Source organism: Delphinus delphis, chromosome 6 (genome assembly GCF_949987515.2).
Source record: "Delphinus delphis chromosome 6, mDelDel1.2, whole genome shotgun sequence".
NCBI lineage: Eukaryota > Metazoa > Chordata > Mammalia > Artiodactyla > Delphinidae > Delphinus > Delphinus delphis.
Window position 1 is genome coordinate 31544265 of NC_082688.1, and position 25996 is coordinate 31570260.

At 42.2% G+C, this 25996-nt stretch overlaps 1 protein-coding gene across 3 annotated transcripts in view; it reads right to left on the reverse strand.

Annotated features, from left to right (window-relative positions):
* Positions 1 to 3193: 3193 nt before the first annotated feature.
* The window catches only part of MSANTD3 (Myb/SANT DNA binding domain containing 3), a 36193-nt gene continuing 13390 nt past the window's right edge, over positions 3194 to 25996 (reverse strand). For all 3 annotated transcript variants that reach the window (XM_060014427.1, XM_060014426.1, XM_060014424.1), the window contains 2 exons: positions 12126 to 12576; positions 3194 to 3860 (listed from right to left, as the gene is read on the reverse strand). In XM_060014427.1, the coding sequence (XP_059870410.1) occupies positions 3451 to 3860; positions 12126 to 12543 (828 nt within the window). In that variant the 5' untranslated portion in view covers positions 12544 to 12576 and the 3' untranslated portion in view covers positions 3194 to 3450. The remainder of the gene's footprint in view (positions 3861 to 12125; positions 12577 to 25996) is intronic.

The following is a 25996-nucleotide window of genomic DNA, read 5'->3' on the forward strand; positions in this document are numbered from 1 at the left end:
GCACTAGTTCATGTCTAGGCCTCTCCTAGGACACGTCAGCCAGAAATGCATCCGTTCTTTATTTCAATCAGCATCATTCTTTCCGGCATCTAGCTTTAAAACTTTACCCATCCCCTCCAACAAAAGCAATGTGCTGCCAAGACTGACTGATTCCACTTCAGCAACGCCCTTCACATTGGTCTCCCTCGTTTTTTACTAGGTGCTCCTATCATCTCATCGTAACCAAACCCTCCTACCTCATCTCCTGAACTCCAGTCTTCTCTAAACTCAATTCCATCTTCTAATCTTCCTCCTGGAGCACAGTTTTGATCATGTTACTGCCTAATTTGGATATTCTCCCATGTCCTCCCAATTATGTGTCTCACCATCTTGAACCTTCAACAGGACCTTGCATCTAGTGAAGTTCCTCTCCTTTCTGAATCTGCACCTACCAAAATACCAACTCTAAAGATTTAGCTCAAATGCCACCTCCTCCAGGCTTTCCTTCAAGCTTCTTCACTCTCTGCTAGGCTTCAAATCCTTTAGAAGACGTGCCTGATCAAGTACATGATAGCTGTATACAAGTCTTATGTCCCCTACTGGGCTGTGTCCATTATTTGGCAGGTCAGGGGATGATGAACTGTGTCTTAGTATTTATCGGTCAATTCTCTACAGCATCTACCAAGAAATGATTATTGCATTTCCACCTCAGGTAAGGAACTACTCAAAAGTGGAATGAATTGGGATGTACCTGTTCATGAGGGGAGGCATTACAAGTATCCTGTAGATGTGATCTGGCTCTCGGGGTAAAGCAAATCCACGATATAGCTTTGAGGGATGGGGTGGGGGAAGGCAGGTGGGCCTATTTGTTTTTGAGTCGAGAGACCTAGGACTGAGGTTCTGCTTTGCTGTTCACTAGGTTTCAGCCTGGTGCAGGCGGTTCTTCTCTGAGCATCATTTCCTCACTTCTGCAGGACTTCACAGGACTAAGGACCAAATGAGACACATTTGTGAACTCTACACCAGTGGTTCTCAATCCCAACTGGGCATCATCACTCCCTGGAAAGCTTCCAAAAAATATAGAGAACCAGGCCTCAATCCAGGTAAACTGAATGAGAATCCCCTGGGAGTGGGACCCAGCGGGACTAATTTTTTATAAAATACTGTTTCTAATGCATACTCAAGGTTGAAAACTGTTATAAACTCGTAAATACCATTAACAGTAGAACAAGGTGCTTTAGCCTGCTGGTTTAATTATCCTTTATTTGTTCAGTTAGGAATTAGTTCGATGCTTTTATAGTTCCATTATGTGCGTGAGCATTTTTTGTGCTGTTCTACATTGTTATTTGTGTGATTAGGTGGTAAATTCTGAGAGAGGAATAATATCCGGCACAATGCTGTACACAAAAGTATACCTAACCTAATGGGTTTTTTTTTTTTTTTTTTGAGAACAGGTAAAAGGTTCACTGGGTCCTCTAAAACCTTGCTACACAGAATTGTGGTGACCAGACAAGCAGAACTGGCATAACCTGGGAGCTTGTGAGAAATGCACAATCTCAGGCCCCCCCACCAGAATCTGCATATTAAGGAGATTTCCAGATGGCTCAATAGGTGAAGCAAAGGCAAACTTTTCTCAGTCCATATCATCTGTGTTGAGGACCTGCCACTCTCTGCCCTAATGTCTCCCATAAATAGGTTACGCTTGGGACTTTTTCCAGATGCTGCTTCTCTAAAGGGTCCATTTGGTAAAAACTAAATTAAGAACACAAATCCTTACAAAAGCATCCTTCCTTTGAAAGAAGACTAGTCTTCACAGGGTTCCTTCAAATAACCAGTTCCTCTAAGATATTTAAAATATGATCAGTGTGTAAAATAAACTGATATCCACTTAAGTTTTATGCAGTGCATATATTAGTATATTAGTATATACAGACCCCAGGACCCAAATTCCAAAATTATGAAAGGAAGGAAGCTTAGCCACTGCAGTAAACTCTCCCTGTTGACCCGCGTCCTCCGGACAATCATGATGTTAGCAGTACTCATCCAAGACTGTGCAGATCAAATCACAGTCAAGGAGCTGTAGCAGATTCTAACCATCACCTAGACCAACTCTCCTGTTCTATAGACGGGAAACACCAGGGCCAAAGACTAAATGGAGTAACTTAAGGTCACACAGCACTTGACACAGAGCCAAGCTCAGAATTCAAGCCCTGACTCCTCGTCCTACACTCCCTATATAGCCTCTGTCACACACACTCCTCCTTCCCCACCACATGGCCTTGAACTTTCATTCTCAGAAATTGCTGACCTGCCTTGGCTCTTAACTGTCACTTTGCTTCTTCCAGCTACTGTTATGCCCAACTCCCAAGGCTGTTTTTCACACTAGGCTACAGGAGAAGTTATATCACAGCTCAGTCAAAATATCCGTTTATCAATCCACGTTTCCAAATATATTGGTAATGGATTCTGCAAAAGCTCAATACTAACTGCATACTCTGCAGACTACGTAGCATCACTATTAGCTAGCACCAGGAGCATGGCGAGGGAAGGGCCTTGCCTTAGGTGGCTAAAGATTAAAAACAAGGGCAGCCATTTACTCAGTAGTACAAAGTCGGTAGGAAACTACAGCAGGAAGGCAAAAACTGTAGCACAGTGGGGGCGGGCAGCACCTTTCAAAAACATACACAGTGTGACTATAAAATCACAAGTCTTGTCTTTTAATAAAACAAGCAGGACAGAATGTAGAGCTCTAAGCGAACGTTTCTCCCTCAAGGTAGTCACGTCCTTAGTTCCAACAAAGCTACACCTGCTGGAGACATTATTTGGAACTCCTCTTTGGGGAAAGGAAGGACTTAAAAGGCAGTCTATGAGCCACATTAGAAAAGAGCCTTCCATTATGTTCGGCTGTTTAAAAACAGAAACTCCACACTCCAAAGATGACATTGACAAAATGAAAAGTGTGCTGTAGCTCTTGTGGAGGCTCCGAAAGACCTCTAGCAAATTCTCAGCGACAGCATCACCACTGGAGAAACGTGTGTCCTCCCAGGACAGCCACTTTCAATGGGAGGGCATTCATTTGGATAGACAAGGTCTGACGTCTATTTAAAAAAAAAAAAAAAAAAAAAAACCCACAAAACCCAGCCACACTCCTTTATAGTCACACTTGCATTTGATTAAAAAAATACAACAACAACACTCACACATGGTTCTTGTATGAATTCTAATTAAGAGACATTACATTCAGAATGATAGCACTCATAGTGATAATTTTCAGAAGACTCGAACAGCTTCTTTGCCACTTCAGGGGTACATAGGGTGCAGCTGTTTACCTGAATGTATTCTTAAATAAGTGACTACTACCACTCTCATCTTCCTAGTTGTAGCTCTGTGACAGGCTACCGACCGCAAGTTCGTGTTCCAGGCCTTCTTTGCCAACACAGATTAATTACAAGGGAGCCACACCCCACCGTCTTAGGGTGAATTGGGAAAGGGCCGGTTAAATGAGGAAACAGGCCATTCCTTGGTAAAAGTTTGCAGTTTTCTTTCCCAATACATCTTCTTTTTATTGAGAACTTCCATTCTTATCCTGTGTTCCTCCTCTGCCATCTCACACTCTCGCTCTAGCTGCTGGATTTTGGCCACATGCACCTCATTCATCTGTATCAGCTGCAGTTGTAAGATGGACATTTGTTGATGGTGTTCTTCCTCATGCATCTTTTTTAAAGCACCTTCCTGAGAGGTTTTGCTCCTGTAGTTTTTATTGGCTGTTATTCTGACAGCTGAACACGAGGGTTCAGGTTGGGAGGTCCCCTCACATACTGGGAAATGTATGAACTCTTTCTCATCATCGCACAGTTCTCTATTTGAAACAGCAAATGATTCTGAAAAACAGTAGCAGAAAACATGTTCAAAGATTTTACAGGCAGAGAGTAAATCAATCCTATTTCAAATGACAGGGTCCCCCACGACAGGATGATCTGAAGTAGCATCTGCTCTGGTCTGCATGTTCACAGGTACCCCTGCCCCACCTGACTTCTCAAAAACCCATAAATCGAGAGCAATTTTCCCTGAAGAAGTAACGATAAAGGGTTTCATTATGTCATTTCTGGCACTTCGAACTACGGGAACAGTGGTCAGAGATTGTGCTTATCAAGAATTGGAGACCTGGTTATGTGGATATAAATCCTAACATGACATGTGCATGACTCCCAGTGAGCAGAAGACCACAGTGTGAGGCCAGCAGTGGGTTTTCAGATTAGGTTCTCCCTCAGTCTCTCTCCCTCTCTGACTCTCATTCAGCCACGAACACTGAATTTCAGTCTCACAAGGGCACCTTTGCTGTGGGTCCTGGTCACAGGTCTTAACCCTTACCCAGGATAGCCATCTTAACAAAGGTTCTTCCTTGAAAGATGAGCCTACACTCCCCGGTTTAACTTCCTCAGACTTCTCTTCAGTCTCCTACATCTGGCTGTTGCCTCAAGCACTGCCATCTGGGGGTCAATATTCAGATCCCAAAGACACTTTCCAACGTCCCTCGTATGTAACTTCTCCCTAGCACTTGACAATCCTTCTTGACATTTCTTTCCTCTATTAGCTTCTGAACCATTGGTCTCTCCTAAGTTTTCTACAGCCTCCTCTCTGATTGCTCTTTAAGTCTCCTGTCAGAACTCACACTTAAATGTTCCCCTGGGGTTCCTATCTTCGGCTCTGTTTCCAATCCACCGTAAGTAACCCTCTTAATGTGGTTCCGACCTTCCTTTATCTTCCTTGTCTTACTCTTCAAAATACCCTGTGTACCCTCCAATCCTACGACAATCTTTATTTTCTCCCATAATTCTGTCTCACTGCTCCTTCAGCTAAAGTTGGGCTCACTATTTGTCCCGACTCCCTTACGCAAACACACACTCTTACTCCAGTTTCCCCTTTCACCCTCCCTCCTAACCCCTACTTCATTCAGGATCAATGCCACTTGCTGTGAAACCTCAGCCCTCTTCTTTCTCTGTACATACTCTTCTGTTACAGCACTTAACACATTCTAGTATTATTTGGGGACCATGCCTTAATCATTTCTTTTATCCTTGGGCACCAATTATTTTGCTTGGTACCTAGTGGATGCCTAGTGAATATTTACGGGCTGAAGCTTTGAACAAAAGGGGAAAAGAGCTTCTGGATATAAAAGGATGCCACATTTGGTGGCGCCATGTTTGTACTAGTATTTTTATTGGGCAATGATACAAGTATCAATTAGGAAGTTTCAATAAGGAAAGCACTAACCCCACTAACCCATGGAGTCTTCTAGCTGTGACTCCAATGCCTTCTTGGGAAGATTTATATTTCCAAAGATGAGAATCCTCTCCTTGGAGAAAAATAGTATCAATTTATTAACAGAGTTGATTACATTATTACATCCACTCCATTATTGCAGAAGATGGGATGCTGGGAATGTTAATGGCTACTGGGGGAAACCTAACTCATAATAGTCTGTTAATAAAAGGAAAATGGCTACTGTTTATTTAGATTATTTCACTCCAAGGGGTTAGGTAACAACCATAACTAGTCCCTAATTAAGATAAAAGAAAAGGTAAAAACCTTACTTTTGAAAGAGGAGGTTAAAAGGACTTCTCTGTCATCCAGAGATAATGAAAATGTCTCCCTAGGAATCTTTCCCAAATCCAGCGGCTATAGCCTCAATTAGATGTCCTTCCTTCATGCTCCCACTGGTTCCTAAGCCTACCTCTGGCAGAGCACTTGTTAAAACTGGCGGCTTAACTACCTCCCCTTCAGGTCTCTGATTACTTTGAAGACAGAGACTGCCTCTAGTTCATCCTCCTGGAGGACCCAGAACAGGGCCTGACACACTGCTAGGCATATAAGAAACGTGTGCAGGATGAATTGGCTGCAGTAGGTCACATCCCTCTCAACACAGCACAACTGTGTGGAAAGAACAGTGTTCTGAGTGGAGAGCTGAGGCACAGGACAAAGGAACAGGAAAGGCTTGGCACTGAGAATAGGATCCCTCAGATGGGATCAGATGCAAAGAGGATTACCTCATCCGTTTCCTTTCTAGTCTCAGATCTGAAACTTCTTCAAAGAAGACTGGACACATTAGACGTTTTTTGGTACCTTTAGCCTCTTTTCTCTTTGATTTCATTCCAGAGGATAGTTCTGAATACTCCTCTGAGCCTTTAAAGTTCATGCCCTGATGATGCTACTCATCTCTCCCAATTGCCAAATGCTCATTTTTATCTCAGTAATTCTTGGCTTTAGGAGCCTTTTGATGATGGTGATGGTGATGACGATGACGACAGCAGCTACCATTTTCTGAGTAGCTAGCTAGGCATTAGGCTAGTGCTTTGCAGCATTACTTCATTTAATCCTTACAGCAACCCTCTGAGGGAGGTATTAGTATAGAAAACCAAACACAACATCTAAAGTCATTTGGCTAGTTCAAAGAACCAGGACTCCAGTCCAGGTCTGCACAACTCCAAAATCTAAGCTCAGCTACTACAGCACCTAGCCTCTCACTGTGTCACTTGCTCAGCTGATCACTTGTGTGTCTTAAAAGGCAATCTCCAAGTTGTATCAACTACAAAACCATCTATTATTAAGAATATGGATGTATATCCTAAATTCTGATCTCCAAATTTCTCTCTAGAGTTGTGAACGTGAAGACAGCATGTTTATGTTTTAAACTAATTTTTTTAGTTTTAAAACTAATTTTTTAAGTTTAAATGTGTGCTAACAAATGCATTTTAAATTTAAAAAGCCAGGCCTCTTAAGACTCTGGCAGAAGCTGGGGCTTAAAACTAGAGAAGCTCAATGGAGTAATTAACTTTCACACACATATTAGCTCCAATGAATGGAAGCTAGTGTTCAGATGGGGAGAATCTCCTCTTAATTAGAGAAAGACAATCCTGGGCATGGCAACCTGCTGCAAACACACACCATGTAATCTCTCTCCCAGGTAAAACAAAGCCACCTGAAGTAGAAAACAATTCAATCTTGTGCAAAATGGATAGGAAGGCCTGAAAGCTTTCCTGGGAGCAGAGAACACAGTCGAGGGGGTATTCTTCCACTTGGGCAATTTGAGTACGTTTAAGCTCATCAGGAAAACCTACTAAGGCAGTAAAAGGATGGGAAGGAAACTGTGTACAGGCCAAAGCTCAGCTCTTCTTAGCAGAACAAAGGAAACAGGACGGACTGGGAACACGGATAAATAAGATGTGGGGGATGCATACTACGGAATATTATCCATCAACGAAAAGAAACAAATTAGACTTACACACTGCAATGGGAATAGATATTTAAAACATTCTAAGTGAAAAGCAGCAAAAGGAAAAGGAAGGTATCTACTGCACAATTTTTAATCCATGTAAATTTAAAATATAGGCACACACGACGCCAACGCATGCTTTCAAGAACATGTGAGAGAATACACAAGCACCTTAGAATGATTAAAGTGCAGAAGAAAAGAATGAAAGTGGTGAATGGGGATAAAAAAGTAATAAATGTGTAAGTAACACACAAAAAAAGGGCTTTTCCAGACCAATGATGCTAGTGTGCCATGACTGGAAATATGTCAGTCCCCTCTACTGGAGTTCCCACCCCAAAAGAATAGGATTGGTCTAAACAGTGATAATAATGGAAATTATTAAGAAATGTCTGCATTATTTAATATAGCTTTGCGTACCTATGTCTGTGTTACTGGATTATAGCTTTATAGTAGAGAAATAATAGCATATGAATTAAGTGTAAGTTCTCTCAAGATATTTGAGTACTACTGAAAGCTTAGTTTTCCTAAGTGTATTTGACATCTGGCCATCCTTCCCTCCCGACCACCCCTAGCAAATTTTGTTGGCTCCCTTAGTTTGTTCTGCAAACCTCTTCCCCAAAGATAATGGAAGATAGGTGTCAAAGGCAAATTATCACAGATCATAAATCTACAGGGTATAAATTGTTTTAATATATTTAAAGGGAAAATACTGTTTTTTTTACAAAAACATTCCTAAGTGTTAAATTTTAGGACTACTGTGTTCAACTACAGATGTACATTTCGAGCAAGTCATTGACAAAGCTAAGAATATGCATGCAGGGGATGGTGATCAAGATGACACAGCTGTTTTTGATAATTGGAATTTTGTATTTAGAGGTTACATTTTGTCAGCTTATGAATGGGCAGCTCTTGGAGAGGTCACAGGGTCCCCTTCTGGCCTGTTAATTCAATACCACTGGCCTCAGGAGTCCCTGTTTGTCGTTAGCTTGCTTTTGAATTACTTTGGCCACAAGTTCTGAGACAATGCTGTGTAAAACAGGAAGGGGCCGTCCTGAAGGGTGTTATTTGTGAAAAGAACTTGCTGAGTGCCTTCACCAGAGGCAGTAGAGTCTGCAGGTGAACCACAATAAATGGGGATAATTTTGCACGGCACAGACATTACGGTAGTTGTCTTTATGATAGGAACTGATTCCTTGAACGTATAATTGAACTCTAAAGTGAACTATGCCTCTATGCAGGTTTAATGAAATTTCTGAGGTTGCTGAAATTTGTATATTTGTTTTCCTTTTCCAATGCAAAATCTGCTGGTGAGGGGAAATATCTGACTGGTTTTATTATGGTTTATACATGAATAAATGGGATATTTAGTTCTGTACATAAATCTACAGTGAGTACATACACTGGAATGAGAGACAATCATATTAGACCAAATCATCAGATCAAAAGACAAAGATATACTTTTCAGGCTTGAAAGTTCAAAGCTGACATTGACCTCTTGAAGGCCAGTTTTCCAACCATTTGCTGCCCTGGCTCAACCCTCCACCCCACTCTCAAATCCACATTTGCAGCTGGGTTCCCCTCACTTCCTCACTGCTGGGGATTGTGACAGCAAATTTAGTTCACCCATCCGTGGCATGGTCTGCAAAACTAACTCAAACCCAACTCCTTCGTTTTACAGAAGGGGAAACTGAGGCTCAGAGGGCATTTTAAAATAGTGTTTGTTCACTATCTTGAGACTCAATGTGGAATTTTTAAGCACCTTATTTTAAGTCATTCATTATTGGGAAAATCAAACCCCTGTTACAAAGGAGAGAAGCCAAATAGGTTCAAATGAAGAAGCACTTGGAATTTCTGGATTTTACTGTGTATTTGGCATACATCACGCAACAGGCCCTCTGTTATCACTGGGACATAACCAGACCCGGATACCTTAAGGTCTAACAGCCTGAAGGGCATAGAACATTAGATTATTGAAGAATCTGGAAAAAAAAAAAAAAAAAAAGATGACACAGCTGAAGCCATCTCACACAAGAAACAGTTGGAGGGAGGCCTCTAGTGGAATCTGTCAGGCTCCTTCCTGTTTAACAAGCTCCAACAAATCTTTCAGCACCTAATTCTGTCACAGGCATTCTGTAAGGTGTTTGGACAGAGCTGGCCAATAGAAATATAATACGAGATACATATGTAATTAAAAATTTTTCTCATAGGCACATTAAAGAAGTAAAAAGAGGTAAAATTAATTTTAGTAATATATTTTTGATCCAATATATCTAAAGTATTATCATTTCAACATTTAATCAAAATAAACATTATTAGTAAGATATTTTATTGACACTCTTTTTGGTACTAAATCTTTGAGATACAGTGTGTACATTTATAGCACATCTCAATTCAGTCTCCCCACATTTCAAGTGCTTACCAGCCTCATGTGGCTTGTAGCTACTGTACTGGACAGCACAGTAGAGACAGAGAGATAGTAGAGACAAAGTTAGTAGAGATAATAACTGAACACACACACACACACACACACACACACACACACACACACACACAGAGTCCATGTGTCAAAATACACACAGTGGAATGTGAGCCATAACCCTACAGCAGGTTTTCAACCTCTTCCCCAGAAAGACCCAGAAGGGATGATTAACAATTCCAGCTTTCTTTTTCTTTCTTAAAACTAAGTTGAAATGCAAAATGAGTGAGGTAACCTCAAAGCTGTTTAAATGTATGGAAAGCGTTCCAGTACCTTAACTACTAGAGTTTACAGATACTTTGGACACAGTTCCCAACTGACAAAACAGCATGTTCTCCACCGCCCTCCACATTTGACCTGGAAACAGGAACCAGGCAGCATATGGCTGTACTTTAATTATCACCAACAAAGAGAAGTCTCATGTGTCATATATGTACAAACATCCAATTTAAAATAAATCTCTTTTACAAGTGAGTCTCTAGCAAATGTCACTACAGCAAGGACACTGAGAATCCATATTTATTGCTTTCTTGGAAATTTAGAAATTGTTTTTGAGTAAATGAACTACATTCTTTCCTCTAAAAAGCAAGAGAAATTTAGAAATTGTTTTTATGAGTAAATGAACTACACTCTTTCCTCTAAAAAGCAAGAGAAAAAAAATCTGTGGAATGGACTTTCTAGATCCTACCCTAGAATTTGAAAATGGGGAAATAAGACTGTCCCGTTAAAATAAGTCTATGAAATCAATACACAATCATCCAGATCACAGATTTGCGAAGTAAACTGCATGCAGTCCACACCAGCATCTTCCTCAGCAACATCTCCCAGGGAATATGAGCAATTTGAAAAGCAGCCCTTGCTGATTCACCTCCCTCCCTCCCCTAGCACCATTCCTTCCACTGCCTCACAGACACGCAATCGCTCCAAGGCCAGCATAATGGAGAGGAACAGGCTGAAGCTATAAACATCTCCAAAGCAAGGACACTCAATTAGCAGCGGGCCCTCTCCACCACAGAAGCAGCAACAAGGAGGGGTGAGAGAGAGCTGGCAGTGTCCGTATCAACACCCTCTTCTGGGAGCTGCCCTGGCTAGGGAGCTCAAGCATCAAAACTCAGACACAGGGTTCCTACCCTGAGAAACAATACATGAGTTTCTTGACATTCACCACTATGGTTGCCCAACTGGCTCCCTAGACTTAACCTTGGCCAAATGATCAGAAAACAAACATTTGATCATAATTTAGCTTCCCAGGATGATCTGCCGACGGGAAAAAAAAAAGTGCGAATCAAAAACATGTATTCTGTTCACTTGGTTATTATATTTTCCACTCTATATGGATAACATTCTTGGTTTTAGACAATTTCTTATGACTTTTAATTAACCAGTCCCTCAGAGCTCAATTTACTCTGGGGACACTAATAAGTGAATTTCTCGTCCTGCAAGCCAAGAACCGGATTTTCCTAGGCAAATGCTTGCTTCCTGGGTCCTTGGAGCACCTTATGAACAGCCCTCTGGCCTTCCCAGAAATCTTCCTCTGCTTCAAGGATATTTTCTGCAAACTGCAATCTTTATATAAACTGGTCATTCCTATCTTAAAAGAGGCAGGAATTACTGGCAATTTATCTATATGCATCCTCACCCTGCCCTTGCCTGGAGACATTTCAATAAGCCCCTTAAATTCCAACTTTTTAAAGCCATGACACACTATCGCTACAGCCTTGATTATATGACACTCTTTTCCTTCCCCAAGAATTATGTATGACATTTTTCTCTTTTCGGTGGAAGTATATTAAAACTAAAATGATTTTTTTCCATTATTTCTCAAGTTTCCTAGAGTGCACAAACCAAAACTACAGATCACAATTTTATAATGCATAGAAATGCTGGTTTTTAATCTGGGTGACTGCTAAATAGGTGTTTGCTATATTAGTCTCTGTACTTTTCCTAAGTTTGAAATAGTTCACTTTCTTAATGTGGCATTTTGAGTAACTTAATGCAGAGCTTTGCACATAATAGGTCCTCAAAAACTATCTTTTGAAAAAAAAATACGATAGTGTGAATGAATATAAATCCTCCAGTTCTCTTTAATATATTTGAGATAGATTGAGATAAGCAACTAAGATATTTCATTAATAACTATATTAATGTAGCCCCTTATTTTTCCTTCTTAAGTAATAACAGAGATAACTGAGATCTCTCTAAGAGAGACATGAGATAAGAGCTTCTGTTTTTATGTACGACTTGAATGTCCTATCTAATTGGGAAATTTTGTATTGAGAAAGTCGTTTGATATGAAAGTTTCTTTTTTATAAATTCCCTCAAAATGAAGGACTTGAAAATCGCAATGTCAAACAGGTACCCAAGGAGAACATGCAAGCGGGTGTCAGGCACCTATACCTTGGGTGGCGGCATCAGCATGGTACTCGGGCTCCTCCTCGGGAGGGCTCTGCAGGAAGTACAGCTGCTCGGGCAGCATGTTGGCGATCTTCTCCTTCCCCAGGACGTGGGTGCTCAGAAGGGGGCTGACGCTCCGTTTCACTTTCTCTCTCCTTTCATGGGCCATAATCTTTTTGGTCCGAGCCTTGATGTTCTCCCAGCACTTCTTCAGCTGTTTGAAATCCCGCAGCGACACGCTAGGCTGCGAGTTGTATTCATGGGCGAGCGCCTGCCAGGTACGCTGCTTGAGGGCAATAGTTCGCGCGTCGCTCTTCTTACACTCCAGCACATACTTGTACTTTTCTACTAAAGCCAGCAGGATGCTCTTTTCCAATTCTGAGAAGTATTTGGCAGGTTTTATGATTTCGTTGTTTTGCATTTTCCACTACGTTTCTCCTGGCTGTTAGCTATCCTGGAACAGGAAGTTTGAAACAATCAGTACCAACTCCAGCAATAAACAAGTCAGCGAATCACTCACGCTCTATCCCTGACTTGATTCCCTGGTCTGAAATACGGTACTTTCTTTTCCACTCATGTTGAATTGTGGTATTCTCAAGAAAACATTCAGAAGATTACAAGGAATGGGGTTTTTACTTAAAAGAAGATTTTCAGGTAGGACCTTTGCTGTAGGTCTTGACCATTTTATGATTATCTGGTAAAGGACAGCAAAAAAAAAGTTGAACATCTATGTGGAACTCTAATGTGTTCATCTATTTCTGCTTAATATTAAGGAACAGATAATTCCCCAAATTCATAATGTTAGGCAGCTTTTAAACTAAACAGGTCTCTCAAAGTTTTGTCACAGCTTAAGACAAGAGAAGCCACTGTGTGATCTAATACAACAGATAAAGTAAATACTACCAAAATTTCAGAATCATCCAGAAATCACCCCAGAAGATCTGACATTTCCATCACTATGTCTGTGACCTTTGTTAGGTCCATGCTCTTAGAAGAACCTCAGTTTCTTTACCTTAAAAATGAGGGCTTGGAGTCTGTGATCCTTAAGGTCTAAGGGCCACTTTTATTTTATTTTATTTATTTTTCTGTTTTTTAAACATCTTTATTGGAGTATAATTGCTTTACAATGGCAGGCCACTTTTAAAAGTGTACAGTTCTGTGTAAATAATTAATATAATTTCAGAAGTGCAAGGGCCTGGACACTTTAGAGCTTGAGTCCAGTGCCTCTCTTTTCTTTTTTTTTTTCTCCTGGACATTTCATATAAATGGAATAATTCAATATGAGGTCTTTTGTGACTTGTTTCTTTCACTTAGCATAAAGTTTTCAAGGTCTGTCTATGTTGTAGCATGTATCAATACTTCATTCCTTGTTATTACCAAATGGTATTCCATTTTATAGATGTAGCACAGTCTATATCCATTTACCAATTAATGGATTTTAAAAATTGAGATATAGTTGACATATAACATTACATTAGTTTCAGGTATACAACATAACGATTTTATTTATTTATATATATACATACACACATATGGAAATGATCACCACAATAAATGTAGTTAACATCCATCACCACACAGTTAAAATTTTTTTTCTTTTAAGATCTATTCTCTTAGCAACTTTCAAATATACAATATAATACTATTAACTATAGTCGCCATGCTGTATATTACATCCCAGGACTGACTTACATTATAACTGGAAATTTGTACCTTTTAACCACCTTCACCCATTTTGCCCCCCCCAACTCCCCATCTCTTGCAACTACCAATCTGTTCTGTATCTATGAGTTCTTTTTCTTTTTCCTTCTTCTTCTTCCTTTTTTTTTTTTTTTTTAGATTCCACATACATGTGAGATCATACAGTATTTGTCTTTCTCTGTCTGACTTATTTCACTTAGCATAACACCCTAAGGTCCATCCCTGCTGTCATATATGGCAGGCTATCCTTCTTTTTTGTGGTTTAATAATATTCCTTTGTGTACCTATATACCACATCTTCCTTATCCCTCTTTTCAACTGAGGGAACTAAACTAAGGGCCAGTAAGGTGAAATGGATTGTACAAGATCACAAAGATGGTGACTTCAGAAGTCAAGAACCTGGACTGTCCTGATAGTTTGGTAATCTTTTCTTTAAACACACCAAATAATAGCCATTTTTTAACACATATTCGTTTAAAGTCTTTGTTCACATATTATAGTAAAAGTTACCAATTTTATATTATTTTAAAATTTTGAAATGACATTACATTTTCTCCCTTATCATTATTACAGTCTACATACCTTTTTATATTTTTAATAAAAATTGTATATATTTAACATACATAGTGAAATAATCACTACAAATAAGGTAGTACTACGATTACATATCTCCTCACACAGTTACCTTTTATATGCTTCACGAGAGCGCCTAAAATCTAGTCTCATCATATTTCCAGTATTCAATACAATATTATCAGCTACAGTCATCACTCCTGTACACTAGATCTCTAGACTTATTCATCGTACATAACTGCACTTTGTACCATTTGACCAACATCTCCCCGTTTCCCCCACCCCCCCATCTCCAGCCCCCAGTAAGCACTGTTCTACCCTCTGCTTCTGTGAGTTTGAATAGCCTGGTATTCTTAGTATCATTTCACAACTATCTCTTGAGCTCTCACCTTGGGTGACTCCAAATTACTCAACCATGACTCCCTAGGTCATCTTGCCATCCTCCCCAGTGCTGAGCCAGCATCTTTCACACAATAAATGCTTAATAAATGTCTTATTCCACTGAACCTATGTGTGTTTTATGACTGCACAGTTTTCCACATCTTTTAATCACAGGAAACTTCCTACAAATTAATCTCTCAGTTACATTATGGCAAGAATGTTGCTAAGCAACAGAGAATGCAGCAATAAAGCAAGCGTTGCATGTCCCCTTCGTGGAAAGGGCCGACATGCCCAGTCCTCCTTACATTCTCTAAGCCTCTGATTTTTCAGAATAACAGGCAAGCATCAAGATACTGATGATATAGTCCATTTAAAACTGACCAACCGGGCTTTTCTGGTGGCGCAGTGGTTGGGAATCCGCCTGCCAATGCACGGACACAGGTTTGAGCCCTGGTCTGGAAGGATCCCACATACTGCGGAGCAACTGGGCCCATGCGCCACAACTGCTGGGCCCGCACTCTAGAGCCCGCGAGCCACAACTACTGAGGCCCATGTGCCTGGAGCCCGTGCTCTGCAATGGGAGAGGCCACCGCACCGCAACGAAGAGTAGCCCCTGCTTACCGCAACTGGAGAAGGCCCACACACAGCAACGAAGACCCAACACTGCCAAAAGTAAATAAATTAATTAATTAAAACAAAAGAAAACAAAAAAAACCTGACCAACCTGTATTGAAAGAATTAGAAACTAACTTGAAAGGAGTCCCACTGGCCAAAAATGGGACATTTGAACAAGGGTGATGGGTACACAAAGATTCATTAAATTATTCTCTTGATCTTTGTGTACACTTGAAAAGTTCCACAATACAAAGCTGGCGGGTGGGGGGAGGCTGTGACTTTTAAATTTATGGTACACTGATTTAAAATCACACCATTACAAGTCAGCTCTTCACCTACTATGCCTGGGGAGGGGTTACTATTGTTGTAAATAACTGAAATCTGTTAGATCTGAGGCTGGAGGGGACCCAGCCAGATCAGAGAGCCTTGAAATAGAGGCCAAGGAATGTAGGCTTTACATGGGGGCAACAGAGCCTGTTCAGGGTCCCCCACTATGTACAACCTCCTCCCAAAAGTTAAAGTTAGTGTGATCAGTGTCTCCAGATACAAGGTACCTCACATTCATCATGGACACATCAGTATCAGAAATCGAGAGATTTAGACAAGTCAAAGGTGGTTTGGCCCTCAGGTCTTGGGAAAAGAGAAATGAGGGGGAATTTATCTTTGGAGATGTGTCCCTGTACCCCTAAATTATCAGGCCTACGCTTCAGTCATGTTGCTCTAATGTTCCTACAATGATCCAATCCAGGCCCCTTCTTCCCCAAAAGTCCAAAATTAATTTTTGCCTTCATCAATACTCCTATTTCCTATAAATCAGCGTTCCCAAACTGAAATTTATTAACACACCCTCCCTATAATATATCTCTTCTATATGATCTCTATCTGCCAAGATGACTACGTTCAACTTTATATTCTATAGTTTTTATTATGAAATCAATAGGTATACTAAATGAATGTTCTTAAACTACACAGCCCCCAGAGCAGATTCTGATCTGAAGCCCATCCCAATTCTTCTGCCCCCAGAAGATGTCTACCCGCTCTTTTTAGGAATCACTGCTGGGGCTTCCCTGGTGGCGCAGTGGTTGAGAGTCCGCCTGTCGATGCACGGGACACAGGTTCGTGCCCTGCTCCGGGAAGATCCCATATGCCGCGGAGCAGCTAGGCCCGTGAGCCATGGCAGCTGAGCCTGCGCGTCCGGAGCCTGTGCTCCGCAGCGGGAGAGGCCACAACAGTGAGAGGCCCGCGTACCGCAAAAAAAATAAATAAATAAAAATTAAAAATCACTGTTATAAGGATTGGGACTCTGATTCACAAATGAAAAAGGGATTGTTCCCTGTTTCATTCTGTTAAAGGTAATGCTATTTTATACATTATATATTAATGCTATTTTATACATTATATATTTTTTTCTTTTTAAATAAATATTTTTTATATCCTTGATTATTTCAAGATAAATTCCCAGAAGAGGAATGGTTGCCACAAAATATAAAAACACTCAAGACTTTTGTTCCATCACCATCTGCCCTCCAGAAATGGTGTACTAATTGACATGCCCACTTCATTGACTTCTGTTGTTAACATTTTTTAAATCTATGCCAACTATGGAAGTGAAAAAATGTCCCTTCATTGTTTAGTGATATATGAATTGCAGCTCTCGGCAAATAAGCCATACTCTGCCTGCACAAAGTTCCTTTGATACTTAGTGGAAATGAAACTACATGGAATTAGTTCCAAGCAATTTAATAATTCTTCCTCACAATGTGTGCAGTACCACTAACTGCCACCAGGTGGTGGTGGGCTGGGGGTTGTCTAAATTCATAAGGATCTTAACCTAAGTGTGGCCAGTTAAGTCTCTAATAAGAGCAATAATTACAATAGCAGATTTTTTTTTTTTTTTTTTTTTTTTTTTGCGGTACGCAGGCCCCTCACTGTTGTGGCCTCTCCCGTTGTGGAGCGCAGGCTCCGCGGCCATGGCTCACGGGCCCAGTGGCTCCGCGGCATGTGGGATCTTCCCGGACCGGGGCACAAACCCGTGGCCCCTGCATCGGCAGGCGGACTCTCAACCACTGTGCCACCAGGGAAGCCCCAGCAGATAATTTTTATTGAGCCTTTACTGTGAGTTTGACACAATACTAACTGCTTAATATGCACTATATCATTTAATCTTCCCAAAAATAGCCCCTGAGAGCATCATTTGTTACACTGTTAAAAAAAACAAAAAACAACAAAAAAAAAACCCCACAAAGCTTTATGAAAGTATCAGAAATACCAGAAGAAATTATACAACTGCTCTCAAAAGCAAATACTCAGAATTACCAACACCTGGGGACCATCAATAGCCTATTAATTAAACTATTATTTAATCACTAGCTAAGTAAATCCAAGTTACCAATTTACTTTGCTTAATTTTGTAGAACAGCAGGCCTCCCTTGGCCATGTGGTTGCATCCTTCCGGGCTATAAAGGGATTCTGGTGTGAGACAGTGTACCCCCCAAAGGTCCCCTGTGGATTCCCAACAGCCTCCTGAAGCAGGCTGTTTATCCCCACTAAACCAATTATTTTTCCTATTTCCTGGATCAGAAAAGTGAGGCTCCGTAACTTGCCGGTGATCACACAAATAGTAGCAGCGCTAGGATTCAAACCCAGGTCTGACTCCAAGCCCAGGCTGCTCTCTGATCTGCTTAGCCCTCTTCTTTCAGACCTAGTGACAGCCTCTAGTGCCCCAGCTCAAATTACATATCAATTAGCAATCTGATTGTCAGCAGGGACAACCTAGGAAGAGCTGTGCCTGCTTCTGTCATCTCTATTTGTTGGCTCCTCCCCTCCCTTCCCCACTCCCATCACCTCCACCCTTCTAGGTCTCAAACCTAGGGTCCACAGCTCCCCACCCCAACCCAGATGCACCCCTCTCACTCTAACTAGGGTTCTGAAATAATTTCCACTGTTGATCTGCTAAGAATGTATGTTTGAAAAGTAACTGTAGCAATAACATGGAGCTTTAAAATGGTCCACACCTCAAGGGGAACTGGATGCTGACATTCTGCTTGAGCACCTGACAGTCCTAAGTAAACAAACACTTCCCAAAGAAAGAGATCTCCAAGAGAAGCTTGTTAATAGAAACTTCGAGGCTAGAAAGCACATTATAGCTTAAAACTGCTTAGGAACGTCCATAACTGGTTATAGATGACAACACAACAAGCCTTCTCTGCTACATTAGCCTTTATTAGAAACTGCCCTTCCCTTGTAGGGAACTCCAACTCCCCTCTGTACGGATCATCTTTTTTGGCTGCTGTTCTGCTAGACAGAGTGCTACCTGTTCTTATGCGTGGTTGTAGAACAACAAGCAGCCCAGAGACCCCACAGTGAGCCTCAGCAAGATTTAATGAATGAATGTATTTTGATTTAGTCATAAAACTGTCTACCATGCACAGAATGAGTATCATACATGGTAAAACAATCAGTACACCAAAAAGCTGCATTAAAGTAAAAATGGTCAAATAAAATAGCAAAATCCAAATGCAATGGAAGTTCCTCTTGGGCTAAGCAAAGACCCATAGACAAGACTAAATAAAATAGCAGGATTCTAATACCATAAAAGAACAAAGAGGAAATAATCAGCACAATTCCCAAAACACTAACATTGACTAAACCACCGGAAGATTGTAATAAGTACATTTAATATGCACCTTAAAAATCCATCAGTTAGGGGACTGAATGTTTGTATCCTCCCCTCCCAAAAAAATTCATTTGCTGCAACCCTAACTCCCAGGGTGACTGTATCTGGAGATTAGGCTTTTAAGGAAGGAAGTAAGATTAAATGTGGTCCTAAGGATGGGGCCCTGGTTCAAGAGGATTAGTGCCCTTAGAAGAAAAGACAACAGAGAGCTTGCCCCTCCCCGCACTAACCCCAGGGCTTACAAAGAGGCCATGTGAGCACACAGAGAGATGGCAGCCACCTACAAGCCAAGAGAAGAGCCCTCAGAATGAAACCTACCTTGCCGGCACCTTGATCTGGACTTCTTAGCTTCCAGAACTGTGAGAAATAAATTTCTGTTGTTTAAGCCTCCCAGTCTGTGGTCTTTTATTATGGCAGGCCAAGCTGACTAACACATCACCTAATGATATTTTAAGTCCACCAAGGGTCAAACTAAGTCCTAAAATCTGAGCAAAGACCAGAGAAAGTTGGCCAGATTTTACTTCTACTGCTATTTGTAGAAAAGGGAGTTCTTTGAAGTCAACACTCAGGATGGGAACCATGACTAAAAATCTGTGACACTGAGATCTCAGACAGATATTAGGATATTAATGCACTACTGCTCTTAAAGTGAAGTGAAATAACCAAGACAGTGGATGCAGAGAACCTGGGCTCAAATCCTGAATTCAGCACTCACCTAGCTGTGTGACTTTGGGCAAGTCAATTAACCTCTAATGCTTCTTCTGTAAAACAGGGTTAATACTCCCTACTCTGCTTTATTCCCTCTACACAACTATCCTGCAATGGGAGTAAAGAAGCACAGACTAGATCTTCAATAAATTTTAGTTCTTTGCACCCCTCTCACCCATACTGAACTGCTTCCAAAAGTAGAACAGTGGTCTAAATACAGCATATACTCAAATACTTATTGGCTCTTTTATTCATAGACATACAATTCAACAAATATGTAATGGACTCCTGCCAAAGGCTCAGTACTGTCCTAGAGTATGTGGGAGATACAAAGACAAGCTGAAGGAGCATTGGCACACAGAAACTGACAACCAAAAGGAGAGGTACAATGAATGGACACCATAACAGAGGACAAAGCACCCTGGGTGCTCAGAGGAGAGAAGAGGCTAATTTGCACTCTTCATGAACAAGAGGACATTTGAGCTAGATCTTTAAGAATGTATAGGATATGAACAGAGAGGGCTGAAGGAGATCATTCAGATAAATAATTGATAAGAAAGGACCTGGATTCTGAGTGGTGGTGATGTTAATGGAAAGGAGGCGGTGCATGCCAGGGACTGTTTCAAAGTGAGAAATGACCAGGACGTGTGTGTGTCCACACTACGGTGGGGGATCAAGAGAAAGTAGAGGCAAAGAGGATACAGGAGGATTAAACAAGCACCTAGAGCACCTACATGCGCAGGTACTGGAGGGAGGGGTATTCCTTAAGATCCAGGAGACCACAGTCCAGCGAAGACATATCACAACACAGTGTACTGTGGATGGGCTGGTGACAAGGCAGTGTGATAAGCACAGTCACAGAGATGTGCCCAGGGATGTTACTCCAGGATTGGGTGGGATTTAGAATAAGGACCTTAATTCCTATCAGAATAGACTGGAAATAGAATTAGCATTAGAACAAAGCAGGGCCACTTTGTAAAGACTGAAAGAAGGGACAAACACAGAATTGGTGAGTAAGCTGCAGGAAATGTGGCAGCCAATCCCTGAAGGGAGGCCTGGCCACAGGCTATGGGTGATCAGTTTGCTCTAAAGAGATGAAAGCCTATTTCCTATCCTGGTCTGTTGACTCTGTCTCCTGACTCCACATCCCCCAAAACAACTTCTTTTGGAAACAACATAGATCCTAACATGTTATAACTAAAACAGGACTTCAGTCCAATCCTCTCATTTTACAGATGAGGAAACTTAGGCTTAGAGCAAACTACGGGGGTTCCTGGGGTCCCAGTAACAGAGGAGGGCCTAAAAGCGAAGCTTCATTATTTGTTTTCAACCCCTCCCCCCTCTCTTCTCTGGAACCCTCCTGTCATCAAGATGCCCTTTTGCTAGGTACCATCAAGCCTTCCCCACTCTCCCAATGGAAAACTCGAGGGCACTGCTCTCAACACTGACACTCACTCTGTGACGTCAGGCAAGTCCCCTTTCCTCCCTGACTGTTGATTCCTCATCTCTAAAAAATAAAGCTGCCATGGGTGTTCTCTAAAGCCCCATCCGGTGCTGGCAGTCCATTACTAGCACTGCTGCTACAATGGTTTTTCTACAACCTGATTTCCACAGTTCTCTGCCAAAGACGCATAGATGGTATTTTCTGATTATTTATGAGGCTAGTGGAGCTACTAGCCAAAGTAAGAGAATATTGCCACAGAATAAAGTGATCTCAGCACTTCAGAGGATTTAAGGCCCACGCCCAGGTTTAACTCTATAGGTTAAGTAGTTCCAAGTGAAACATCTAAAGCAGGTGATGGGATCTCTCTTTCACTACTGTAGCCCCAGCTCCTTGAAGACCACCTGGTACACAGAAGGTACTCCATAAATATTTGTGGAATATATGTTGAAACTAACCTGCTTGCCATTCGCATTTTTTACTAATTATATCTAGATGTTCTACTATCTTAAATTTCTTCCTCTATAAAGGATTTCTCATAACAAAAATCATTTCCTGGCTTCTTCTTGTAAATACTGTTGTATGCCAAATTTTTTACAACATGATACAACAAATTTCTACAGCTATGATGCCTTCATGATTTCATTTGACGCAGAGGTAGGAACAGTCAAACATTACTGTCCCCGTGCACACCTGGCTGTGTACCTGCTCTCACATGTTCAGACCTGTCTACTCAGGATGGCCACTCACCTGCACCCTCTCTGTCTTCTATCTTTCCTTTAGGGGAGCTTCCAGTCTAAATCTAGCACTAAATTTGCTTCCTCCGGTGCTCTCCCTCCCCTTTCCCTTCGCCACCCACTCGAGGCAGCCAAGTAACTGGGAAGTGTTTATTTTTACCATCTGCTTCTGAGGGTGACTGTGAGCAGAACCAGCCTTGTGTTTAAGGCAAGAGCTCCCCCCTCCCTCACAGTTCCCTCTGTGAACCAGAGGCAGGTTCCTAAAGGTCCTGACCCCTTCCTTCCCCTCCCCCACTGCTCCTTCCTAATCCATCTCCCCACTCCCATCCCAGTCTCCCTAAAATTCCCTTGGAGTCATTATTATTATTTTTTTCTTTATTTTTTGCGATACACGGGCCTCTCACTGTTGTGGCCTCTCCCGTTGAGGAGCACAGGCTCCGGACGCGCAGGCTCAGCGGCCATGGTTCACGGGCCTAGCCGCTCCGCGGCATCTTCCCGGACCGGGGCACGAACCCGCGTCCCCTGCATCGGCAGGTGGACTCTCAACCACTACGCCACCAGGGAAGCCCCCTTGGAGTCATTATTAAAGTACCCTCCACAGAAAGTGCTTTTGCAATACAGAAGGTCCCCTTATGTAGGTGTTCCTGCTCCAGGCTGCTTCTTGTCTGTGAGGACTCTCTCCTCTAGGCCCACCACTTCAGCATCAACGGCTCTCAAATCTCTGGGCCCGGACTTGTGGCACAGTGGTTAAGAATCCGCCTGCCAATGCGGGGGACACAAGTTCAAGCCCTGGTCTGAGAAGATTCCACATGCCATGAAGCAACTAAGCCCGCGAGCCACAACTACTGAGCCTGCACGCCACAAATAAAAAATAATTTATTAAAAAAACCAAAAAAAATCTCTGGGCCCAGGGTCTCAAGCATTTACCTTTTCCTGCAGCCCTCAGAATTACTCTGTACTGCAATCTATCCATACCCTTGAGGGGCTCCTCTATCTGAGCTCCTGAGGCACGGAACTACATTTTACTTGTATCTTGAGCACACAGTTGACTCTCGGTGTTTGTTCAAAAGAAAGTAGGGGTGTCAGGGAGAACCTCTCTCCAGCCCCATCTTCTCTCCTCAGCACCACACACATTTCCAATTGTCTCCTAGCCACCTCTATCTAGCTGTCCATTATGGGTACCTCAGAAACCTCCAAAAGCAAACGAATTATTCCTCTACCCCCAGACCTCCTGATTTCTGATAATTTCAGCCACACTAACTTGGCTCAAAGCAGAAACCTCAGCGTGCTCTTCAATCACATGGTACCACTCATCACATTTACCACTACTACATATTTTACCTCAATATCTCTTCTCTCTGCTCCCATCCTCATTGCCTATGTCCAAGGTAAGCCCTAGTCTCCCAAAATGATCTCCCAAACTTCCAGCTCCTCTTCCACACAGCCACCAGAGGGATCTTCCTTAAACACAGTGATGATGCCACAGTCCTGCGTGTAAACCTCTGACATTTCCCCCACTGCCTAAGCAATAAAGTCCAAACTGCTCACAAGGCATTCAAGGCCTTTCCAGATTTGGCCCCAATTACAGTGCCCCCTCTACCCCACCCCAAACCACCCTTTCCATGTATGTTTCAACCCGGCCAGACCAAACTCACCTTCGTGCCCTTAAACTTACTGTGTTCTCATGCCTCTAGACATGGGGCCTCCTCTGGCTGGAATTCTTTACCCCAAGATCCACCAAGGGCTCATCTTTAACCCTTAAGTCCAACTCTCATGAAATTTTTGTGAAGCCTTCCTCAACTAATACCCAGGCTATTATGTTTATTTTATTTATAACAGCTTCCTCCTAAAATGAGTTTGAGGCAGTTTACAAACTACGTACACACTGCAACTAGATTTTTTTTTAAGAGAGAGGGTATCAGGGCAAAGACAAGACAGAGGTAAAAAAGATAGAAGTTAGGAATTTGTGTAGCATTCAAAACCTCTATGATAACGTCTCATCTTGTTAAATCTCGTTAAAGAGGTAGATTAACCCTGAGTATTCTATCCAGAATGAACGAGTTACTCTTCTCTGAGCTCACTGCCAGTTGTATATGATTGTACTTCCCATATTTTCTGTGATTTGCTCATTGTGTCCATCTCCCTCACTAGGCTGGGAAATTCCTAAGGGAAACACATAATTTCTGACTCATCTCTCTCCCAGGCATGAAGCATATGACTCAGCATAAGACTGGTGCTCAGCAGACAAGAATTAAACAACTGTCACCATGGACAGGGAAAAAAGTCCTAGTGCTTGTTGAGCTCCCTACCAGGCATTTGAAAAAACATTCTTTAATCCTCACCAAAAAATTACATGGCGGAGAAATAGCAGACCTAGGATTCGAACCTCCCACTGTCTGTCTCTCCAAAGCAGCTACTCTTCTTTACTAGGCACACGGCTCCCTACTTTCACCATCACTATGTGCCCAAACACCCCCTCCTTCAAGTCCTGGTTTTAAAACAACCCTTCTCTAAGAAGCCTTTCCTGCTCACTCAGGAGAAAAGTCAGCCCGAGTTCAGCCCCGACCTTAAACAACACTCAAGTAAGACACGGTCACAGTCGGGAGAGGAAGGGGTGCCTTCTGGGTAGCCAAGCACTAGCGGGCCGGGTGGGTGTTCTTCAGATGGTGTTGTGGGTCCTCAGCTCTCCTTCTACCCCCTGCTCCTGGGTGCAATGCCTGGCCCTTCCTGCCTTTCTCTTCCTTGTTCAGGGTCCAAAGCCTTCCAGTTCTCCCCATTTCAAACTGAACCCCAAAATAATCTCCTCAGGCCCATTGCTTCTCTAACCAAGGGAACTGTATTCAAACACACTCCTTCATTACATCAGTTCTGTCTTTGTACTGATATTTGAAGCACCTTACCAATCTTCAGGGTTGTTGAGCATCCCAATCGCCTCAAACATAGTAAAAGAATTTCAAGAATCATGAGAAGCGACCATGACATTTTAGGAGGCCTGGCTCTCAACCCATCTGAATACTTTTGGGGTGTCCTGGGAATAATAAGAGACAATTCACTGATCTCACCCTGGCTCTCAACCCATCTGAATACTTTTGGGGTGTCCTGGGAATAATAAGAGACAATTCACTGATCTCACCCCAGGATCCCTCCCCCTCTCTCCTCCCAGACAGGATGCCTGGTCTCTAAGGGCAGGATGGAATCCTGGTCCAGAAAACTGCTGGGGTGGTAGACGCTGGTCCCTTCCTCCATATCCTCTTCCAGAGCTTCAGAATCCTCCCTTCTCCTCCCCGTCCACCCCTTGTCTCTCTGGCCCCAAACTCCCCTAGCAGTCCTCAGTCCTAACTCAGGAACTATGTTTTTGAATTCAACAATTTCCTTGGTAACACAATTGACTTATCTGACATACTAAAATGCACACGCCTGGCCCTGATATTATCCTACATCCCGGTTTTAAATGTGTAACAAATATATCCTATAACCACTCTCCTGACACTGCAGGAACATCTGTGATCTTAAATGTTACCATACCTAAGAGTCACCCAATCTCCTGAATCAGAATAAGGAGACTAAATAATCTTCTCTATTTCCTACTCCTAAATAAAAATTACTCGTGCAATTTATAGTAGCTACATCACAGCGCCAGTGTGATGACTTAATTAGATAACTCATGCCAACTGTTTGGTACCTAGGGCCTGGTATATAGAAAGTGCTCAATATTTAGCTATGATCATTTACGTACATTATCTCTCACAATAGCACCTGGGGATAGGCATTAAACGACGCACTCCCCTGCCACCATCCCTCCCCCCATCTCACCCCCATTTACAGAAGCAGGAGCCAAGGCTCAGAGCAAAGGAGATTTCCCAAGGTCAGGAGAGCACCGATGTGATGTTCGGCCCTCAGCCTCTGGGTGAGAGACCCCTCCCATTACACCCCTGTAAGGGACACAAGGGGTCTTAAAGGAGACGAGTATGGAAAAGCGCGAGCACAGTGCCCGGCATACAGTGGGGACCCCGGGATGGGGAGACCCCGGCACTGCGAGTCA